This window comes from Telmatherina bonti (assembly GCF_933228915.1).
Source record: "Telmatherina bonti genome assembly, chromosome: 10".
Classification (NCBI taxonomy): domain Eukaryota; kingdom Metazoa; phylum Chordata; class Actinopteri; order Atheriniformes; family Telmatherinidae; genus Telmatherina; species Telmatherina bonti.
Genome location: NC_136628.1, coordinates 18,294,416 through 18,316,486, shown reverse-complemented (window position 1 = coordinate 18,316,486; position 22,071 = coordinate 18,294,416). Strand labels below are relative to the sequence as shown.

Genomic DNA, 22,071 nt, shown 5'->3' with positions numbered 1-22,071 from the left:
TAGTCATCGAGGGCCACTGACCTTCAGGCTTTAATTGTTTCCTTACTTTGACACACCTGATTCAAAACATACACATCTCTTCAATACCAGGTGAGTGCCATCAGGAAAACAGCTGAAACCATCAGGACAGTAGCTCTTAAAGACTAGGGCTGATTTACCCTGCTCTATGGAAACAGTGTTAGACAAATTAGTTTTTTCTTACCTGAAGCTATATTAAAGGCGCTTGTCCTTTTGTCATTAGAGCCTGATTTTTATTAATATTTTGATGCCAAAATGTGGCAAATGTGTTTCAGCTGTTATTATTTGTTCTTATCTGTGTGAATGGAAGAGACATCTGTAAATTCACTCAGTTAACAACTCTGATATGTCAAAATGGCAACATGGATTTCTTTAAAGAGAAAACAAAAAAGGTTCAACTAAACTCACAAGCTTTAAAAACAGCCTTTGCATTGGGAACAGGACATTTTTACAACACATGGTTGTGAAATTCATGCAGGTGATGTCATCACTCCCACTACAGTCAGAGGGTAAATTGAGTTGCTATGTGCTTTCTACAAGTTACGAACCCTGCATCCATCCTCTGACTGATACGGTCAGTCACTGGAGTCCCTGAAGTGGGCTTATGAGTGGACATAACTTTACCTCACACGTTGAGAAGCCATGATGTAAATAAGTGACATGGTTAATTGACCCAGCATTGTTCAACCAGCATGTGTGGATTAAGTATTCAGCACATCTTGCAGGGTTACACAAGCAAACCATCTGGCTGTGTGTGATTAACCCAACATCTGGTCGGTCCATTTGTTCTGAGCAGCGCTGAAAAAAGTCCAGATTGGATCATTTTCAAACCTGCTGGTTTAATTTGTTTTTAGTATTAAGGAATAAAAAGAATGCAAACGAACAAATGCAGCATAGAAAACAGCAGTCTTAAAGTTTCTCAATCTAAGTCTTGTTGTGTCAGAGGAGAGCTAAGAGGAGATTAACTTTGGCAAAAGTATAAACAGCCGGCTTGAAGAAGACTGTATGGAGCTCAGCATTCCTACTGTGACCTAAACCATGTCAAACAGGGAAATAAATCACATCAGTGCATGAATCAAATCAAATAACCATATGCTTTTATATATATTTCTATATACATATTCAAAATAATCATAGACATTATGCATTATTATACAGGCTTTTTTTTTATAGCTGAAAATATCCAAAAAAGTGCAAAATGAGCAAAAGCAGCAAACACCAGTTTAAGGTACTGTGGAGAAAAACTGTGAAGCCTGAATAAACAAATACATGAACTTCTCATCTTAGTGGTATAGCTAGTGCTGGAATAATCAGTGTGGACTCTTTAGATAACCTAACACTCAGTATCAAGTGACTGTAATGGTCCATTGTGAATGTTAAGTACTGTGGAACTGAGTTGATATTCAATTAAGTTTCATTTTAATACTTTCAGACGGACTGAACTTATTTCATCTAGATTCACACTAAAACTGCAGGATTCTATTTTAAATGTTGTCACTTGATCACTGAGTATCAAAGCAAGGCAGTGCTCCTTTTAAGACAACTACTTTGTCTAACATCTAAAATGTACAGATTTATCATTTACATATTCACAGTTTACTATTACTGTTTCCAAAAGCTATTAACAACCTAATTACACACTACTGTCCACCACAATAAAAGCACAGCGTGTTTTGGTGACGAAGTGGCAGTGTTTCATTTATACATTTTGCACATAGTTTAACTCTACTAATAAGCTCCGTATTGCTGTCAAATTGTTGCCCGATTGGCTCAGTTCCCACAACATTCAAGTGGTATGATTCATGAAGTTATTGACATTGTAATTGTTTAAATCTTTACATGTTTATACAGTTAAGTTACCCATCACGGAGCATAGTTTCCACATAGACATAAAAAAAGCAGTGCAAGCAGAAATAAGCTATCATGTGCAGTTGCTATAAGGCCATGCAAATCCATGAACAAATTTTGCCTGATGTCCATCGTAACAGCAATGGTAACAGCTAGGGATGCACCAATACCGATACCAGTATCGGTATCGGCTCAATACCAAGCGTGTGTACTCGTACTTGGTATTAATAAAAGTGTACCAATACCACACTAGTCAAGCTAGCACAGATGTGTTTGATGACATGCGTCGGACATGTTTTAAAAGAAATAAATGCCTTGAATGTTAAAATGTGACATTTTTTGTTACACTAAAACTAGATCTTTGTTTCAAAACCACACATTTATGGTTGTGTTTAGGTAAAATGGGCCAAATCAAAATAAAACTTGTTGAAATTGTTAGATCTGTAATGTTATAATATTTGTGTTGGTGAGGTAACTTCAGAAAGGATGGGTAATTGATTACAACCTAATGAAATCTTACACATTTATAACAGCAATAATAACCATAGTCACAATAATGTTCAGATAAATAGATTTGATATCGGCAAATATTGGTATCGGCAGATGCTCAAATTTCAGATATCGGATCGAACTCCCAAAAAGTGGATCGGTGCATTCCTAGTAACAACACTGCTACACCAGAGCATGCCAAAAAATTTTTGATAGACACAGTGCAGAATTACTAGCAGCAAGTAAAAACTAAGTAACAATGCATTATTAGCATGAATCGCAACAATCAGAAAGAATACATTAACATTAATAGCCAAGTACATACAATATAGTACTTAAACACCAGCCAGTGTAGTTGTTGTTGTCTCCAGATTTTCTTGATTTTGTGCATTAGCCACTAAAGCAGTGAACTACTTTAGTGAAGTACTTTTTTTGTCAGTAAAATCAAAATGTTTCAAAACGTATATATTTATCTCTGTATGTCACAATGCACCAAGTCATGGGTTCAGGAGGAAAACTGAATATAATTTGGTCACTAAAATGGCCCTGAGGGGTTATTGTGTAAACAAATGAAAAAGCTTTACTCTCCAGGATGTATCGTATCCTTGAGGTCTGTGAAATGTAAATGGGTTACCACTCTTCTGAAATTAACCATGACTCAAACAAAAAAATGGATTTGTGTATTTCACATTTACACATGTTTGACATCTGTATGAAGATCCAGTTCTTAAAAACATCTAGAAGTTATCGTTAGCAATGTTCTTATCCTGCACCTTTGTCACTAACATCTTTAGCTAGCCATAGAAAAAAAAATCCAAAGAGGGAATGCACTGATCGTTTTACATGCAACCACCAGACTACTAACACTGATGTGGCAAAGCGATTTTATGATTGCTTCTAGACAAGGGAAAACTTGCAAGATCTGTTATATCATGACCCAAAACCTTTTTTTTTCTTTGCTGTCTTGGTATCATATAAAATGCAGCTGGAAGACATTCAACATCCACTTTTGTTACTAAGAAGTGAGTAACCATGGCGATTTCCAGATTGATCAGATGCACATCCCCAAACAATGAAGCTGTCTGCTGTATGATGAGGCTTCACTTAAAACAATGACCAAAAGATAGAAGCTACTTCTTGTAGGGCTCACTTTTCCACATGAAGAAGCTGCAGCTGTTTGGCACAGGAATGATATGTCAGGAAGGATATAGATGTTTTCTGTTATACTTCATAAGAAAATAGAAATAATACAACTTTTTAAACAAAAAGTTCATTCTGTATGAGCGAGAACTGTTGTTTAACTCCTTCAGTATAAATGATTTACTGCTGGAAAAGACATACAAAAAAATGGCTTGTCTGTGCTTTCCATTGTTGAGCTATTCTAAGGTCCACTCTATGGTTTGCAGCCGTCTGAGGTGAAACTTTCACAGTATTGCTGTGTTTCAGTCTGAGTCTGCTGAGGCAGATGCCCACATCAGTTACCAAGTCGATGGAATATGAGAGTCTGTGGGCGTGATGGGGTATTCAGGCAAAAAGTTGGCAAAGTAATCCACAACAACAAAAGAAAAATGTACCCTCATCACGAACACTGCATTGCCTTCGTCTCCTCTGATGGACTCTCAGCAAGTCTCTCCCAGAATCCTGTGCAAGTCCTCAGGTAAAACACGACCTTCTTCACCACGACTGACATTCTTTACCATCCTGTAATTACAAAATAACAGAACAAAACCAGGAGGATTTAACTACTATTCAGTCATTTAAAAAACTTTTTTTTGTCTTTTTTTATATACAAATTCTAAATTGGAAGAAATAAAGACTAGTTTATAAAAAATAAGTAACGCATTTTACCACATTCCTGACGAATCCTCATGCAGCAGTTGTATGACATCACCGCAATTAAAGATGATGTCATCAGTGCTAGCCATGCTGCTTTCTACCATGACTCTGTACCTGCCCGCCACCTAGGGGGAAGAAACAATCAACTATAAGGCATTGCAAACATGCGGCAGGTATTTAGAACAGTCATGCATGTGTAAAAAAAATTTTATCTACTGCTGTTCAAGAAAATGTTGGTTTGTTTGGGTTTTTTGTTTTTTTTTGTTTTTTTTTTGAGAAAAATACAAAACACATTTTCCACTTGATCTCAACAGCATTGAAAAGGGGGCAGCATAAGGTTACCAGAGATGTGTAATGCTTAAACAACTCTCTTACAGTTAATGCGGTTCAGTAGAAACAGGTCATTTGCATCACTGTGTACAAGAGTGAACAAATATTCAACAAACTTTACAAGTTTTCCAGTGTTATACTGAAATTTTTAGTGCAATTTTAAACTGGCTTTCATGGTTCTCACATAAATTCTAGTGTGTTTTGTCTAAAACCTCTCAGGATTATGACCTCATCATTCCATAAATAGTAACAGGTTTTTGTCCTCTCACTTCACTGGCAAATATTAAAAGTGGGCCTATTCAGTATCAACAGGCCAGAACAGAAAGAAAGAGTCAAAAAGTTGGTATGTTGTGGAAGTTGAAGAAGTTCGTTGAAGAAACCTCAGTCCTAAAATGTAATTTGCTCCTGAGTTGAGTTTTCCCACCAGAATCTCTTAGCAATATAAACAACAATGCAAAAGAGTTTAAGGACCAATAATTCACAGCCTAATGAACCAAACTGCACTCAGGTTGAAAAATCTTTATATTTTTGTGTCATTCCACACAAATTTTAAATTGCCTAGACTTCTGCTTCATGTGTATTATTTGTTTTATGCATCAAAGGATTGCAAAGAAGGAACCAAACTGCCAGGAAAAGGAAGCTTTATGTTATAGAGCACTATCATTTTTCACAGCCGTGATTTTTCTCTAATCTTAACAAAGTAGTATTTAATTTCTTACATAAAAAATTGTTGTATGTTATGATTATTTAATTTGTTAACTTCAACCAAGTACTTTTTATGTATACAGGGTTGTGAAATAAAAGTTGAAAGCACCAGGAAGCAATAGATTATCAAAATAGATCAAGATTTAGACTATTTCATGTTTTCCTTTATGTGGGTTACTCAAGCCTGTCCTGTGATATTTACAAAATCTCACCAGTGGGGCAGGCTGATCCTCCTCATCTGAGTCTGACAAGGCAGAGAGGTCTGTAGCACCCCAGTCCTCCAGGCCCTCACAGATTGCCACGGAGTGAGCAGGAATGGGCCAACCTGCAGATTAGAGACAACTGAGAGAACTAGAAACTGCTCTGTTATCATTTTAACTCACTGGCATCTTATAAAGAAAAAGAAAAACTACCAAAATATTCTGTTTACTTAAAGGAGATTATCTTTTGTGCTGCTTGAACTTTAAAGAGGAGTGTTCAAAACACTCCCAATGAGACAACAATGATTTCTGCAAATAAATCAGCTCTGAACTTTTAATATTCATCGATGTTCTCAAGATCTTGTCACTCCATCAAAATCAACTCATTTACATAAACAATTTATTCTCTGGAAGTGACCAAATATCAAAGAAAAAGTCAAGATTTCTGTTGAAGCTCCTAAAATGGCATGTCATGAGAAAAATAACAACAAAAAAAAACAAAAAAACGAAACAATTGCTGATGCTGTGCAGGCAACTCACTGCGTCGAGGTGAGTGAACAACAGGGTCTGAGTGGGCGGGACTGCTGTGTATAGACTCCTCCCCTCTGTGCATATGGGAGTGGCTTGTTGCTGATGAGCTGTGAGTGACAGGGAGACACGCTGAGCAGCCTCCCACCGACGCGCCGCCCCACGACACACACATCTCTGATGCACTAAACATCATCACCATAGAAACAAAGATACGGGCACGACAAACAAAAACGAACAACAACAACATCCACTGTGTCACAAACGAGCTCATACCTCATCCACATTCAGTAAGTTAATACAGCATTGATAGTAAGCAGTTAGCTCACTATCACATATATTTCAGCATCTGATCTCCTACCATAACACAAATATGGATCATCAGATTGCTGCAATATATGAAAGTACTATTTAATCTAAACGATATACTCCACAAAAATACCAGGGGTTGCTTTAGAAGTATTTGCAAATAAATCACTGTGTGGTTTCACTTACTTTAAATAAGCTGCCTGGCCAAAACATTTAATGGAGCCTTGGTTACAGCGCACATGTAGAACTGTTTTGATAAGCTTTTAAAAAGCTTCTTCTTTCTCAAGATATATTTCCATCAATTGTTACATTTTTCCCACAGATCTGATGATGGGAGAGTCTGACCACTGCCTTCTTCGGCCCATCCCAAAGACTTATAATGTAGTTAAGGTCTGGACCATGCGGTGGCCAGTTCATGTGTGAAATGATGTCTCGTGGTCCCTGAATCACACACAATTTGAGCCCCATGAATCCTGGCATTGTCATCTCAGAACATACTCTTTGCATAAGGGAAGAAAAATCCATTGATGGCATAACTTGGTCATTCTGTATGTTCATAGAGTCAAATTACTTCACAATGTTGTTAAATGTAGACCTGACCAGGTGCAACAACCCCAGATCATAGCACAGCCCCACAGGCTTGTACAGTATGTCTATGGGCATGATGGCTGCGTCACTTAATCTGCCTCTCTTCTTACCCTGAGAAACCCATCATTCTGGAACAGGTAAATCTGGACTCATTAAATCTACGTGACATCTTCCACTTTTCCACAGTCCAGACTTTATGCTCTCTAGCAAAGTGAAACCTTTATCCTCACTAGAGGTTTTTTTATGGTTACACAGGTGTTCTGACCCAGTCCCTTTAGTTTCCTTCACATTGTGCACACGCATGCTCTTACTTTCACTATTAAAATGTAGCCCTGAGTTCTACTGTTGTTTTTCTTCCATTTAATTTTACCAAATGTTTAAGTGATGACTGATCACTCTCATTCAGAATTTTTTTCTGACTACATTTCTTCCTGAATTACACTAGTTCCCCACTATCTTCCCAGTTCTTAACCCAATTTTAGCAGTTTCTGCAATTTCCTTTCCTCTGCTTGATTCACACCAATGATTTGATTCTTCTTAAACACACTAACATATTTTCCACAACCATCGGATCTGTTTTTCCACGTTTTTTTTTTTTGTTGTTGTTGTTTTTGTTTTGTTTTTTTTAAGAAATGAGAAACAACTAATGGCATCAGCAGGGGTTAAATTACTTATTGCCAGCAGGAAGATAACTGCCAGTGCAAAAATGATCCAATAAGGGACTTATATGAGTTTGCTTAGTTAAATGGAAGCAATGTTTTGTTTTTGGCCAGACAGTGCAGTAAATGAGTGGATTTTCCTCATTATACAAATCAAAAATTACAATAATACATGAAATACATGAAAAACTTATTCAATTTTATCCGTCTGCTGAAAAAGCAGAAAATTTTTAAATTACTTGCAAATACTATGTGAACAAATCATTTACAGAGTGATAATCATCACAGTGCCTGTTAGTAAGAATCAAAACATTATACACCACAAAGTGAGGTCATGGTTGTCTCATGTGTACATACTCAAAAAACCTAACTCAAATACTTAACAAAAACTTAACTGTGTATCAATAGGAATAGAAAAAGATGGTATTGTTACATCCTCTCCAGTGATGAGAAAAAAACCAACAACCCCTTTGTTTATTCTTTTCACCATTGGCAGTTCCCGCCTCATTCCTGATTGTCTCCAAGTACAACCTAGTTTTTAAGTCTTGTGTTGTCCCAGCAAGTTTTCCGTCTTCTGAATATTCTCTTCTTCACTGATTCATGTGTATGAGTTTTGTTTAAGTTGTGCATTTTTACTGATGCCCTACCTCTTTTTCTATGCTTTGCTCTTTCTTTTAGTTTATGAAAATTCACATTTTTAGCCCATCAGTGACAATAACTTGCATTTGGATCTTCATCCTACACTCAACTGACAATCATTAGGTTTTCATATGGAAACATGAAATTCACTGGGACTATATTCTATGCATCCACTGCCTATGATCTTTGTAATGAAACAAATTCAGATATTGCTTACTAACTCGTTGCAATGGGTTTTGGAGATTTTCATTGTAATACTGCAATAAAGTATTGAATCTAAAGAAACAACATTGTTGGTTTTGATTTCATCGTGTTGACAAAAGGATTAATAATAAGGGTGTAAGAATGTGACAAATTTCCTGAAAATGAATGAACAGGTTATGTGTTGTGAGATTCACAATCAGACGTTTACAAACTTCATATCATGCTGGCATGCTACCAGATGTCACCTGCAACGATAACTCTGCAAGCACATACACACAAACACACCCTGCACGGCAGTAATACTGACATCCTAATGGTAAAACAATTTGTTTAGCCTAAAGAATAAACATGTAAAATGTTAGAAAAGCTCAGAACAATTAAGCTTCAAGTTTTTGGAGTTACATGTGGTTCAACAAGCTACAGTATTAGATTGTGAGTACTGATTTTGTCACTCACACTTCACCTTTATGACTTATATTATCTTTTGTAAAAACACACTGAAATATTTACCTCCTTTTAATGTCGTATTCTAGCAAAAAAAAAAAAACACATTTTGGCTTTGTCCTGTTTTTTTTCTAAGGCTTTGACATGTAAAACCTTAAAATTGAAAGGTGTGTTTTTGTTCTCGCATGACTGTGCACATACATAGACTCTGCATACATTTACTCTTTTGCCAAGTCATTTAGTTAATTTTGTAACTTTCATATCTTGAGAAAAGATAATTATGAGTATTTTTTTTAAATATTAAACCGAATTCTTTATAAATGTCTAAAATCTGGTGGGTGAGATGACCTGTTCTTGCCACAGATTGATCATTGAAAGGTCATTAACAGCATCAAAGCGACATGACAACATGAAATCATTCATACACTGCACTACTGCTAGACTTTAGACACCAATACTACATAAGAAAAAAATGTAAAACAAAACAAAAAAAAACTTCATGGATTTACTATTTTGAAAACTAAAGAATAGAGTTTCATGGATCAATTACAAATTGAACATGCAATTTTTCTTGAAGTGATTTCTTTGGTTAACCACGCAGCGAGATTTACCTGTCAGAGTAAAGGTTGTCTGAAAGAGGAAGAGAGGAAGCCTCATCTAGGATAGGGAGAGACAACACAGACAGAAGACAATTAAAAAAAAAGCTTACCAGAAAACATGATCAGGAGGAAGGAGTTCATTAAGACAAGTTAACAGTGCAAATTTAACTAAAATCAACATTTTCATTGGGGAAAAAAATGTAAGAAACTTTAGCAAAACCACATGGGATAAAAACCTTGTAGTTTCTGCTGGCTGGTGAGAATTTTTCGAATCTCTGTCAGCCAGGCAGTTTTGACCTCCACGGTAGGAGCCTGGACAGACAAGCAAACACAGAGAGTACAGCAAACAGTACAACACTGAAAATCTGCTCAATGTGGCCAAAAAGCATAAAGCAGAGGATGAAATACCTGAACAATGTACACCACTTCTCTACCACTGTACCAGATTTCAAATTTCTTCACATCGCCTTTGACTGCGTCTGTGATTCCCACTGCACTCATCTATAGAGACACAGAGAGAAAAGCTGTGATATTTCAGTGTAACCTGTCAATAAAATAAATCTGCATTCATTGCAGGCTGCAACAAAAAGTTATATACACCACTAACAAGCAGGAAAAAAGTCCTTACAAACAGAAATGAAGCCAAAATGTGAGCTTTACAAAGGGAAAATAAACTGTTTGCAGTAAGTGACTGGATGCAGTTCTGCTTGTTTTGAGTGTGTTTTGAGCTGTTACTCTGAGGCAGGATTTGAAGCTGTAGAATGGCGTCCTGTCGTGGTTGTCCTCATCCCTACGCTTGCAGAAGAGGAGGGCGTGCTCGTAGAGGAAGAGATGACGCTGCATGGGTTTGAATCTAGCCAGTTCTTTCATTCGCACTGCGGCACGTTTATGGCTGATCCACACGCAGAAGCCCCCCTGCATCACAACACGGCCCAGCTGGCTGAGATCCCCCTGAGCCAAACACAGACGAAGCAAGTTGTTCTTACCATCAAATAGAATAGAAAAGAAAAAAAAACATCTGAGAATTAACTGCCTAGAAAAATGTTCAACAAATACTGAGTTCAATGTGTAATTACAGACACTGTAGAAAGTTTAAATTTCATTAATGAAAACATTAATAACAATAGAAAAAGAAAGATCTAATGTTCAAGTCAGGTATTTTGAGATTTAAAAATATAATTTTGAATTAGATAACAGCAAAGTCTTATAAAACGATATGCCAGGTACAGGTTTATCACTGCATCTTCTCATCTTCTGACAACAGATGTCATCTAGATAGGAGCATAAGTTGCTCTAAGATCTGTTTATACCACAGTTCAGTCCTGTGAGAGTCGCAGCACTGCAAGTTTTCAGTGTGTGCCTGCTGCAACACACCTGACTTAAATAAAACAGATCCAAAAGCAACAATCACTGATTAATTTCAGTCCTGTTAACAACATGGTTGCCCTGAATGCCACTTGACAGGTGAGTCTATTTTTTACATTTAAAATCCAAAATACCATCAAGTTATTCATCAAAATAAACTTAAACACTGACACAAACATCAATAATTAAATTCTAGTATACAGTTATACAACAGAAAATTCAAGCAATGTCTGTAACTTAGCATAATCAGTCTTACCCATACCTCGTTCCTTAAAGAAAAATGACTAATATGGTGAACCCCTAGGGGTGTAACAATACATCATTCGATAAGGATATATCTTTCACATGATCAATGAGCCTATGATACTGATAGAAAATGCAAACAGCAAGTTCAAAAATCAATATGATACAATTTATTAGAGTTTTATTTTGACAATGGTTGTATTTTAATTTCCCCTATGTCACTTTCCATTTATGACTAATCTGTCTGTTTTATAACTTAAATTCATTTGTTTAAATATCTGATCTCAGAAATAGAAATTACTGTCTTTAATTACCTGTGATTGTTTTATATGTATCAGTGGATCCTAAATCAAATCAAATTAAATATAAATTGAAACATGACTGAATTTGAGATGTCAGCAAACATTGAATCAGTACCTGTAAAAGTGATATACGGTAATATCAAACCTTTTTATTGTAATCAAACTGAGGATTTACAGCCCTATAAACACAGGAAGTGATGTGCTTTCCCTCATTCTGCTTCTGGAGCACATGAAAAACATGGTGAGAAAAGTGATCAAATAAAACATTTAACAAACAAAACAGTTTTAACCAAATAAGCAGGACTAAATGTATTGATACTGGTCAGAGTCTTGCTTTATGTACATTACTAAACACAAACCAATCCTGGATAGTGGGAGCATGCTGACTATTGAGAAAAGATTAAGCTAATGTTGTTGAAATCAAGCAAGTATGGTAATTTGTGACTGTTAAAATAATATGAAACAGTGGCAAAAGGTGTGGACTCACCCACTCTGTCACAGTCTGACTGGAGTGTTTAAAGTCTTCTCATGTTTACATTAAGAAATAATGTTCAGAAATTTAGCCACAACATGCAGGCAGAGTTTTTTAACCATTACTGAACTTCTCCCAATCCTTACTTCTCAAGCAATCTGTCTCTCTAAGATGCTCTTTTCATATACAAGATTTTTATTATATACACGGTGCTGCCATTAAATTCAATATGAGCTTGTATTTTTTGCCTGTAATAACAAAATCCTCCACTTTAACTTTTTCTGTTATATTGTGAAGAATATATGATCCATCCTTCCATGTATTTCCTTAACCGCTTAGTCCAATCAAGGGTCATGGGGAAGCTGGAGCCTATCCCAGCAATCAGTGGGTGAGAGGGAGTGTACACACTGGAATTTATTAGTTTTTATTAATTAAATTCCATATTTTTATTTAGATTTTACACAGTGTCGATGTTTTTGTATTTGGAGTTGTATGTATCTTCAGTGTAGCTGCACAGAAAACTCCTTACATGGACTACATATTAACGTAAACAAGAAGTGCTGTGGGAAAAAATGAATCTGCATCCACTAATGATTTTCCACTATAATTCACTGATTTATTGGCTGGTACCTGATATCCAGTGATGGCTATTTGATGCATTGAGTCATTGACCGACTTCAGCAGCTCCAGCATACAGTCCAAAGACTCCTGGAGCTCAGAGCGGTATCGTTCCTCCACACAGTGCTTCAAAAGCTCCTGAGCAAAGACAGGCACACAGGATGACATGTCAACAGTTCCTTCTTAATCTAATCTTAGAAACTGCACTCATTGCAGGTGCATTTCCCAGTTTGTGTGCAGTTCTGCAAATTGAATGAATGTAATCTTGCTGTCAGCTTGTCTATGTATCTATTTAACTGTATAACTGTCCACATGTGGATGTTGGCTTTTTGAACTTCCTCTTTGTCCACACATTTACAGAGACATGTTACTTTTTAAAGCAAAATCAATTACAGCATATTGATAATGTGTCTACATGGAGTAAAGTAAGCCAATAAGAGTTCTGCCAATACCAGAGGAAGAGGTCGAGGGAAGTAGTTTTACTTTTGTTTTTTGGATTTCTCTTTTCAGTTTTGTATTTTACTTTGTGTTTTGCTACTAATCATGCAAAAATACATATATTTTTAACAACCCTAATCTGAAAACTCTTTAGATAAAGATAATGATAATCAAAATCATACTTATTGGCGTTATAGTGCAATCTTTATTTCTGCAATAATATCAGTGTAAGAAACCTTGAGTAGCAACTGGTATTTGGTAAGACGCTGGATTGGTTTCAGGAGGTAAGAATCAAGACCCAATTTATGGTCCAACTTCTTCTGGCATTCCTGCAAGAAAAAGCGTGAATGCATAAGGCATAATGTAAAATTTACCAGCCAGGTGTGGATCGTGCTTTCTTTGTGTAATTACCTGAAAAAAGGGTGAATCAGAGCATTGTCTCCATAGCAACTCAGAGCGAGGCTTGTTTTGGCAATAACGCTCATACACCTGAAAATTCTGTTTCTGCTCAGACACACACATCAATGCACATGTATGTTTGCAAAGAGTTATGTCATATCAGATTGAATAAAGTCCTCTTGTGTTTGTCACTTTTTCTTACCCGCTGTAGAAAACAAGCCCCCACCCTCTCCGGTGACTCCAGGCAACCCTGCAGATCTTGGAGAAAGATCCTAAATTAAGAACCCAGGAGGAAAATAAAAGGAAATTGGATTAGACGAAAGACGCAGGAAGACAAGGACAATTCAGTGACAGCTTGTAGCTCAGTGCGTGTGTGTGTGTGTGTGTGTGTGTGTGTGTGTGTGTGTGTTCCCAAATGTGAGCGAGACTTGCCTGCTGTGGAACTGGTAAATCTCTGGCATGTTGCCGAACAGAACATCTTTCTGGCTGCGTAGAGCTGAGGGAAGGAGATTAGACATGGATGGGTCCTCCATTTCTGCCCTGTAGCCCTGATAAGCGAAGAGACAAGACGAGGAGAAGAAAGATAAACAAAGCGATGCAAGAAATTCAAAATGACAAAACTAAAATCTTCTTACAACCTGCTTCCTATTTTGCCTTATATGCTGCTTTATGTAACAAAAGCAAACTCACTAGAAGGACGGAGAGTAGTTCATCCACATAGATCCTCTCTGTGGCAATCAGTTCCTTCATAATGTGGCTAGAAAGAGAGAAGATAATATTCAGATTGGGCCACAAATCTAGTAGCAGACTGGACGCAGATCAGATTCAAGTTTTTGGTCTGACAGTGTATAGATAGCATACCGTGTCACCTGCTCTGGATTGTCCTCAGCCTCTGAGTCAGTTTCAGGGTTGGAGCCATACAAACAGCTCCGGTTACCTTGGTAATCGTGCATTACCTCAATCTGACAACACACATGAATGAATGCATATTTGAGAGCACACATTTCTTTCCAAAAAATCCAGTATAGATGAGGAATGTTGGAAGCAGAAGAAAGGGAGCATGTTCATATTGGATATTATGATTAGATCTACACTCAGATTTTATTTGTTCTAATTGTGCCAGCATGTCAATGTAAAAGTTAAGAAAAGAATATTGTCTATCAGGTAACCAGCATAAATATCAGGAATATATTTACACACACACACCTTACGTTGGCTGTTATTCCTCCTTGCCGTTCTTTTGCCAGGAAGCAAGTCAAATGAGAATTTAGAGTTGAGGACGTTGAAGTCTACACCTGCATGGAGTACCACACAGATACGTGGACATGGGTGGTGACAGATCAAAGAGGAAATAACGGCAAAAAATAAAATAAAACCACAACAGCAATGTGGTGGAATGTACCATGTTTGGGGGAGAAGAGAGGCGACTTGGTACGCATTAAGCTCTGATCAGGTTCAGGTCGCGGGGCCACAAGTTGGATGGGTCGAACCTGCACATCTGCCAGCTTTCTCAGACACTGCTCTCTGTTTCTGATCATAGACTGCATGGAGTTCAGTTTCTCTGTCACCATGGTAATCTGCGACTGCATGGAAACAAAATGTTACCTGATGTGGGTTGCGAGTTGTATGGTACTCAGCATCAGCAGCAGTCAGTTACCTGCAGCTGTGGGGTCAGTATGGCCTCGAACTCCAGGCTCAGAGTGTCCTGGCTGTTTCTCAGTGCAAATGGAGCCCTCTCCTGGTGACAGTTCAGGTACTGCAGCGCCTCCTGAGCTCCTTCTCTTGTCTGGAACTTGTCTACCATCTGACTTGCCAGGAGATAAGCACCCTCATCACACCAACGAAGAGCCTGCTCACAAAAGACACAACTAAACAATCCACCAAAGACTGATTTACAAAACGACAGTTGTTGCTGCAGTGGTAAAAGTTTGTTATCCAGTGTGTTAGAAGCTCCTGTGTAATCACACCTGACATTATTATACTGACTGTGAATATGCTGCATCTTTGAGCACACGTTAATGAGTCCATGAGCACTACCTCTTCAAGCCGCAGCAGCACATCCCGCATCCGGGTGAGCGAGGCCCGCTTGATGCGTACGGCTGTGGTAATGACGTCGCAGTGATGTCGCAGCTCATTGCAGCGCTGGACAATGAGTGCCAGGGCATAGTGGTGATTGGCAGCCAACTGGTGCCCGTGCAGGATGACCACTTGGGCCCGGGCCATCTCCTCCTGCTTCCCACAGAAACACATGAAGGTGTTATGAAGCTTGAAAACATTTACTGAACTTCAGCTCATATTTGAAGTGAGAAAGAGTTTAATTTTCTTGAATATAACATTAACAAAACATGCAAACATGTGACAGCCTGGTCATCAACCCAAAACAAACAAAACAATATTATACCCATCTCGCTGTGTGAGATTATATTTGGATTAAAGTTATGTTTCTCCACACTTCTATCTAATATCTCTATTGTCTCCCATGTGTTTGGATGTCCCACCCCACTTTCATCACTTCTGGCTTTAAAGTAACACTACATAACTTTGCTGCCTGCTTTCTGAACTGCTTTAATGGCACACTGACAATATTACTGTACAGTGCTGAAGCCGTCATTGCCCTGCAGCCTCCCAAAACCAACAAACTGTCCCTCATAGCTATTCCGTCCAGTCTGGGACATGATGTTACAGCTGTATTTTACTTTATAGCAACTTGTAAAATGCTAGCAACTGGAAACCAACACATTAGTCATTTTGTTTGTTTTATTTTAGTTTTTTCATTTAAATAAATGCAAAATCACTAAAAGTAAAGTCACTTCCTGTATCCACTACACAGCTCACATTGGTTGTTTTTCGGGTTTTGACTTGGCAAAAAACACAAGAGGACATTACCGGAGGAAGCGAGGAAAAGAAGGAGAGAAAGTAACAAAGCAAAAGATTAGACAAGAGTCAACATCCGACTGACTCTTTTTGGCTTCCAAAATCTGCCACAGTTGAGTTGTCAAGCTTTTGGCAGATTGCACCCCATGATGAAGGCTAACTCAGCATCCATCTTGCCTCCTGTCTCTTCTCATGGCCCTACCCAGTCAGTAAAACTCAGCAATATTGTTGATGCTCTTTTAATCTCTTGTTCTGTCACATTCTCTCTTTCTTTTCTTTGCTCACTGTGACAAAAATCAGCTATGGTGCATGTCCTAAACAGCCAGTGTGATGATAACCAGTTTCTGGTGGATGATACAGTGCTGTAAAGCAAAATCAAGCTGTTATGTGATGTTCCTGGCTGGAACATAAAATTGTTTCTCAGCGTCAAGATGTTGGTCTGCAGTGAGGACTCTATGTGCATAACTTGTGTTTCACACTATTTTGCCTTCACTAGTATCCATTACAGAAAGTACCTGCTAAGAAAGATGCAGAAGAAACCAGCTCTTCTTGCTTAGGCTATATGTTTCTTTTCTCTGGTGTCACAAACTTCTCTTACATTTCTCTTCTCACATTAGTGATGTTCTTGATGTGTGTTTGTGTTTGACCTGTGCGCGTTTGTCCAGCATGTCGAGGTCTTTAAGGAGCTGCTCAGTCTGAACCACTGTGGTTCCCACTGACGCTATCTCCTTCTCCTGGGCAGAGAGTCGCTCCAGCACCTCGTCCATCTACACAGAGACACACAAACACGTACAGGAGTGTAAATCAGGATGCTGGGCTGAAGTGATTTATGGGAAGCAACGTACAGAGACACCAATTATCACACCTGCTGGAAGCTGACTTCGTAGAGCAGCAGCTGGAGATACTGCTGCAGCTTCAGGTGGTGTTTCTCAAAAAAGCCATCAAACGCCTCTTCCATGTCTCTGAGCTGGGCCAGGAGTCTGAAGTACACATGATGCAGAGTCTTTCAAATTAATTTAAAATAAAAGGCTATCTCTTTAAGAGATTTGAAATATTTTCTTAGTTATGCGCCTGACCTCTGCACAGTGTCCATGTCAGCTTGTATTTCCCTCTCTTCCTCTATGTCTTTCTTGGCAGCTTTGACCGTTTCTAAGTTGGACAACAGCAGGCGCCCCTCTTTCAGCACTCCTCGGATATCATCCTGAAAAAATAACGAATTGGATAAAATAAGTGAAAATACAAAACAATTTCAGAGAGATTAAGAGCAAAAACTGGCAGGCAAAGCAGAAATCAGACAGGAAGAAAAGTAAGGAGCAGTTTACAACCTTCATCTGTCGGTAGCGGTGGGTGTGGGAGTGCAGCAAGAATTCAATGGCATTAGCTTCATCTGGAAGTTCTGTCTCAGACAGCTCAGATCCAAAGCTCTGCAGCAGCTGGGCAATCTCCTTCACTGTCACTGCAAATGTCTCAATGGACTACAGACACAAAAACACACGTTTTCATCCAAACATACAGACAACATTTATCAGAACAGGAAAGCTTAACAGAAGTTCTTTGCTTTATTTTTGGTTCTAGACACCATCATAGGATGCCATGGTGAATAAAACAGCATCAGAAGTGCATACCGAGTGGAGGACAAGCCAGTCACTGTGGCAATACTCCACTTTGGCAGTAAAGTCTGATGCCAGGTGGTTTTCATCAATATAGCGCAGGAGGTCCCCGACTGAGCGCAGCATTACCACCTAGAAAGCACAGAGCAACAAATTATCACAGACACTTGGCAATTATTGTGTTGAGTATGACATTTTAATAAGTGATAATATGAATTCTGGAAAGGTTTTGTTTTTATATTTAGGATTGTAACGAGAATGAGATTTTTCTGTGCTTTGTCCTGAAGTCTGTGTACTTTCTGCGTGGTGTTAAAATGTATCTGTGTTGTGACGATACTGTGGAAGATATAAGTCCTTTGTCAGAGTTGTTCTCACATATATTCATTTATTTCATTCATTTTTCTTAACCACTTGTTTTAATTAAGGGTCACAAGAAGGTTGCAACCAATCTCAGGACTGATTGGGTGAGAGGCAGAGTACATCATTTGACAGGCCACCAGTCCATTACAAGATCTGTTCTCACATTTAGTCCGTTAAATTGGATCAAATGATCTGGTTCTTTATTTCCCAGTGTATGAATGATGCTCTGCAAAAGAAATTGGGGCCTTTCACTGTGTAGACAATTTATGGCACTCTGAAAATGGAAATACCTCTTTGTGAGGAATAAAATTAATAAATTGCAAATATTATTCAATACTACAGATCGCTTTATTTAACAAAGGTCTCACCAGAGGATTTATTGCTACATGTTTCCATAACATGTACTACACTGGAAAAAAGGGCATGTATAAAATGGTTCCTTTGCATGAAATAAGCTCTTAAATGGTATTAAATAAAAGCAGAAAAAAGGGAAGTCAGTTTCATTGCATTAATTGAGATACTTTTTTTTTTTTTACATCTAATGCCGATAAGGTGTGAGATTTATATTTTATTTGTTCATTTTTTACATGTAATCCTATGTATCCTATGTTTTACATGCTTATAATTTTGTCAAGTCTGTATTTGCAGGATGTTATCTTTTTTTCCTGATCAAATATGCTATTATTAACTTCTCAAACAAAACAAACAATAACCATAATCAGCAGTAATTTTGCAAATCGGACATAAAAAGATAAAAATATTCAATCATCCAAAACCCCTGTTTTTAAAACCCTCTTACCGGCATCTTCAGCAGAAAGTCATCCTGGCTAAAACGAAAGCCCAGGTCAGTACTTGAGGATGGACTGGGGGCGGAGCTTAACAAGCCAGTGGGGCGGAGCACCAATACCAAATGCAGATTGCCCGGAAACGAGGTCTGAATGAAGAGAAGGGATAGCATTTTATTTCTTAGTAAAAACCTTTTGTTGTTTTCTTAACATAAAAGACTTTAAATTCATTCATTTATTCATTCCTTTATTTATACATTCATATATTTTCTTAACCGCTTGGTCCAATCAAGAGTTGTGGGGAAGCTGGAGACTCTCCCAGCAGTCCTTGGGTGACAGACAGAAAACACCAGCCTATCCTAACTTTAATGATTCATTTCTAATTAAATAAAGTAAACGAATCATTATCACAGCTTTAGTCTTGGCCTGCAAATCTTTGCAAGTCAAACATTAAAGAGTTCCAAAATCATAAAACAAGTTGTAATTCTATTATAATTGCATCATTTATTTTGATTAAATAGTCTAAACTTTTTCTTTGAAGACCTAAACTAAGATTTAGTGCTGGTCATAACCTTTAGAAATATTTCAGTAAGTGCATGAAGTCCACCTGTGTGCAATCTGAGAGAGTCATATAGTCTCAGCATTGATGAATCTGCAACACTAATAAACAAGCAGCCCAATGAAGGTTAAGGAACTCCGAAAGCAGGCTCTGGACAAAACTATAGAAAAGTACATGTCAGGGGTTATAAAAAACAACATAAACTTTCTATCACACAAGTAAAATTGAATTCATTATTCGGGGAAAGGAAAGAACAGCAAGCCTGCCAAGCCTGGCAGACCTGCAAAACTCTCGGACCAGGAAAAGCTTGCTTTAATCAGAGAGGTAAGAAGCCAAAGGTACAGTAACTCTAAACAAGCTGCAAAATGCAGAAAAAAGCTTTTGCATAAATAACTAAACAATGAGAACTACATTTGAAGTTTATTGTTAAAAAAAAAAAAAAAAACAGGCCTCTGCAAAGTGTTGTCTTTATATCTCTGTAGGTTGAACCCTTTTTCATTTTTAAATCCGAAATTTCTTATTTGTTTTACAGTAAAATAAAAGAACAGAACACAAATATCTCCAGATCCAGTCTGAATCCAGGATGTAAAGCAATAAAACAGGCTCAGAACGCCACAGAGGGTGGAAACATTCTCAAGACACAATAAATAAGACTGAAAGGCAGCTATGTCTTCTGCAGTTTAAAGTGTTAGACTAAGATTATTGTTTCTTTAAAATGATTGCTTTCTAATAATATGATGGAGTTAGTTTGGTGGATTATTCTTCCATGTCTTGGCAGGATTTTGTCAGAAGACAACACAGTGACTTAGAACAAGAGACGCTGGGCTGTCAGTCAGTCAGGACAGTTGACAGCTGAATGCTGTTCTACTTGCAATCCAGCAAAGCTCAACACAGCATCAGCATCCTTCAGTGTCAATCTGGCAAATGTTTTGGCTTCTGTAGCACTTCAGCAGCTCTTACAGTCAGCTCCTCTTACCCACTCTGCTCCTTGGCAGTTTTTCTCTTTCATTATCAGCTGTCAAACCCCCCACATGCCTTCAAACCCTCTTCCTCCTATTACAGGTTTTACACTATAGTTTATGCTCTGTAGATATACATTTATTCATTATCTAATTCATTCATTCATGATCCTAACTGCTTAATCAGACGAAGAGTCGTGGGGAAGCTGGAAACTATCCCAGCAGAAAGGCAGGGTACACCTGCTTACACTCACTTCTATGGGCAAAGTAGAGTAACCAATTAACCTAACGTGTGTCTCTGAATGGTGGGAGGAAGCCGCAGTACCCGGAGAGAACCCACGCATACACAGGAAGAACATGCAAACTCCACACAGAAAAGCCACTGTCCAAATCTCTCCGCAGCCAAGGATCGAACCACTGACTTTGCAGTGAGGCCACAGTGCAAACCACCATGACACTGTGCAGCCCCTGTAGAAATACAAAGTTGTCATAATTTTTTTAAACACTGTCATTTTTACTGCAGTAAAATATTTTTTATAGGCCATGGCCCTTTATTTTTATTATCATTTTTAACTCCTTCATTAAAACCTTCATCAAGAATACACTTTGATTCCATTTTCGTTTCTTTCTATAGCACAAGAGGTGCAGTTGATAATTGTTAATGATTCATATTCGGTCATTTTAGGACCATAATGGTGCATATTAGTTCCAGCTTGGAAAGGTGACAATAAAACTGTTAATCCTAGTGATCAGAAATCAGTGTTGGTGACTCTTTTCTGCATCTGCTTAGCATCATTTTCTGTTATCCCATGTCTTCCATCCTCTTATCTAAATTAATCCTAAATTTCTACAACTGGGAAAAACTTTATGTGATCAAATCATATATCTTGAGGGATGATAACGTTAATTTTCTCAACGAAACAGGTGAAACTATAGCTGTAGCTTTCACATTATCATCTATATAAACATGTTCAAGGTAAAGTTTAGGAATATCTTGTACCTATTTTTACATACAAGGCCCAGAAAGAAACTTTTCAGGATTGTTCTTCTGATCTTAAATAAGTCTCTCATTCTAAATCCTCCAAGCATAGAGATACATTCTTCCCTTTGCTCCAATCAGACCCTTGTGCAAAATAATATACCAGATACTCATCCCATCTCTCCCTGAGAACTGATATTTACTCCTATAGCAGCCATGATGGATGTAACTGGATAACTATACATTTATCATCTGTCTGCATTGCACACTTATACTAAGATTTCTGTACATAAAGTATCTTATACATGCAACAAATTCACAAAGCTGCATTAATATAATATACTCCATACATATAGTCTGCAGACAAAGCTGACAGCCTCTTGCTGTTCTGCACCTGCAGCTACAGCCCAAACACACACATTTGTCATTGGCCTGTCCTGGTCCCTTTTACAGACTCCTAACACTGAGCTGTACTTTGAATCAAAGCGCTCTTTAAACAGAGAGGCGTTTTGTCTAATGCTGTTTGAGAAACCATCACATCCTCTGTCGCATTAACAAACACTTTTTTAGAGAGGTTCGTCTGTCTCTGCTCCTCTCTCTGCTGCAGTATCCTCCGCCCCGTTTGAAGCCTCCTACATTCCCACCTCCCGGTGGAGCTTACCGCAGCCCGGCGCAGACGGGGGAAGCCCCACAGCGGGTTGGACTCGGCCAT

General features: G+C 38.0%; 1 protein-coding gene across 1 annotated transcript; it reads right to left on the bottom strand.

Moving 5' to 3' along the window:
* Positions 1-3,974: 3,974 nt before the first annotated feature.
* Positions 3,975-22,071, bottom strand: mcf2b (MCF.2 cell line derived transforming sequence b; the record flags this gene model as incomplete). The annotated part of the gene is made up of 26 exons (XM_079248056.1): positions 3,975-4,056; positions 4,204-4,316; positions 5,439-5,551; positions 5,967-6,139; positions 9,409-9,454; positions 9,633-9,708; positions 9,805-9,897; positions 10,132-10,347; positions 12,409-12,534; positions 13,071-13,163; positions 13,246-13,338; positions 13,436-13,505; positions 13,666-13,781; positions 13,924-13,990; positions 14,095-14,195; positions 14,440-14,528; positions 14,636-14,816; positions 14,891-15,082; positions 15,271-15,462; positions 16,755-16,874; positions 16,973-17,087; positions 17,184-17,308; positions 17,433-17,582; positions 17,733-17,849; positions 18,877-19,011; positions 22,021-22,071. 26 exons carry the CDS (start codon positions 22,069-22,071, stop codon positions 3,975-3,977), a joined length of 3,045 nt encoding a protein of 1,014 aa, XP_079104182.1.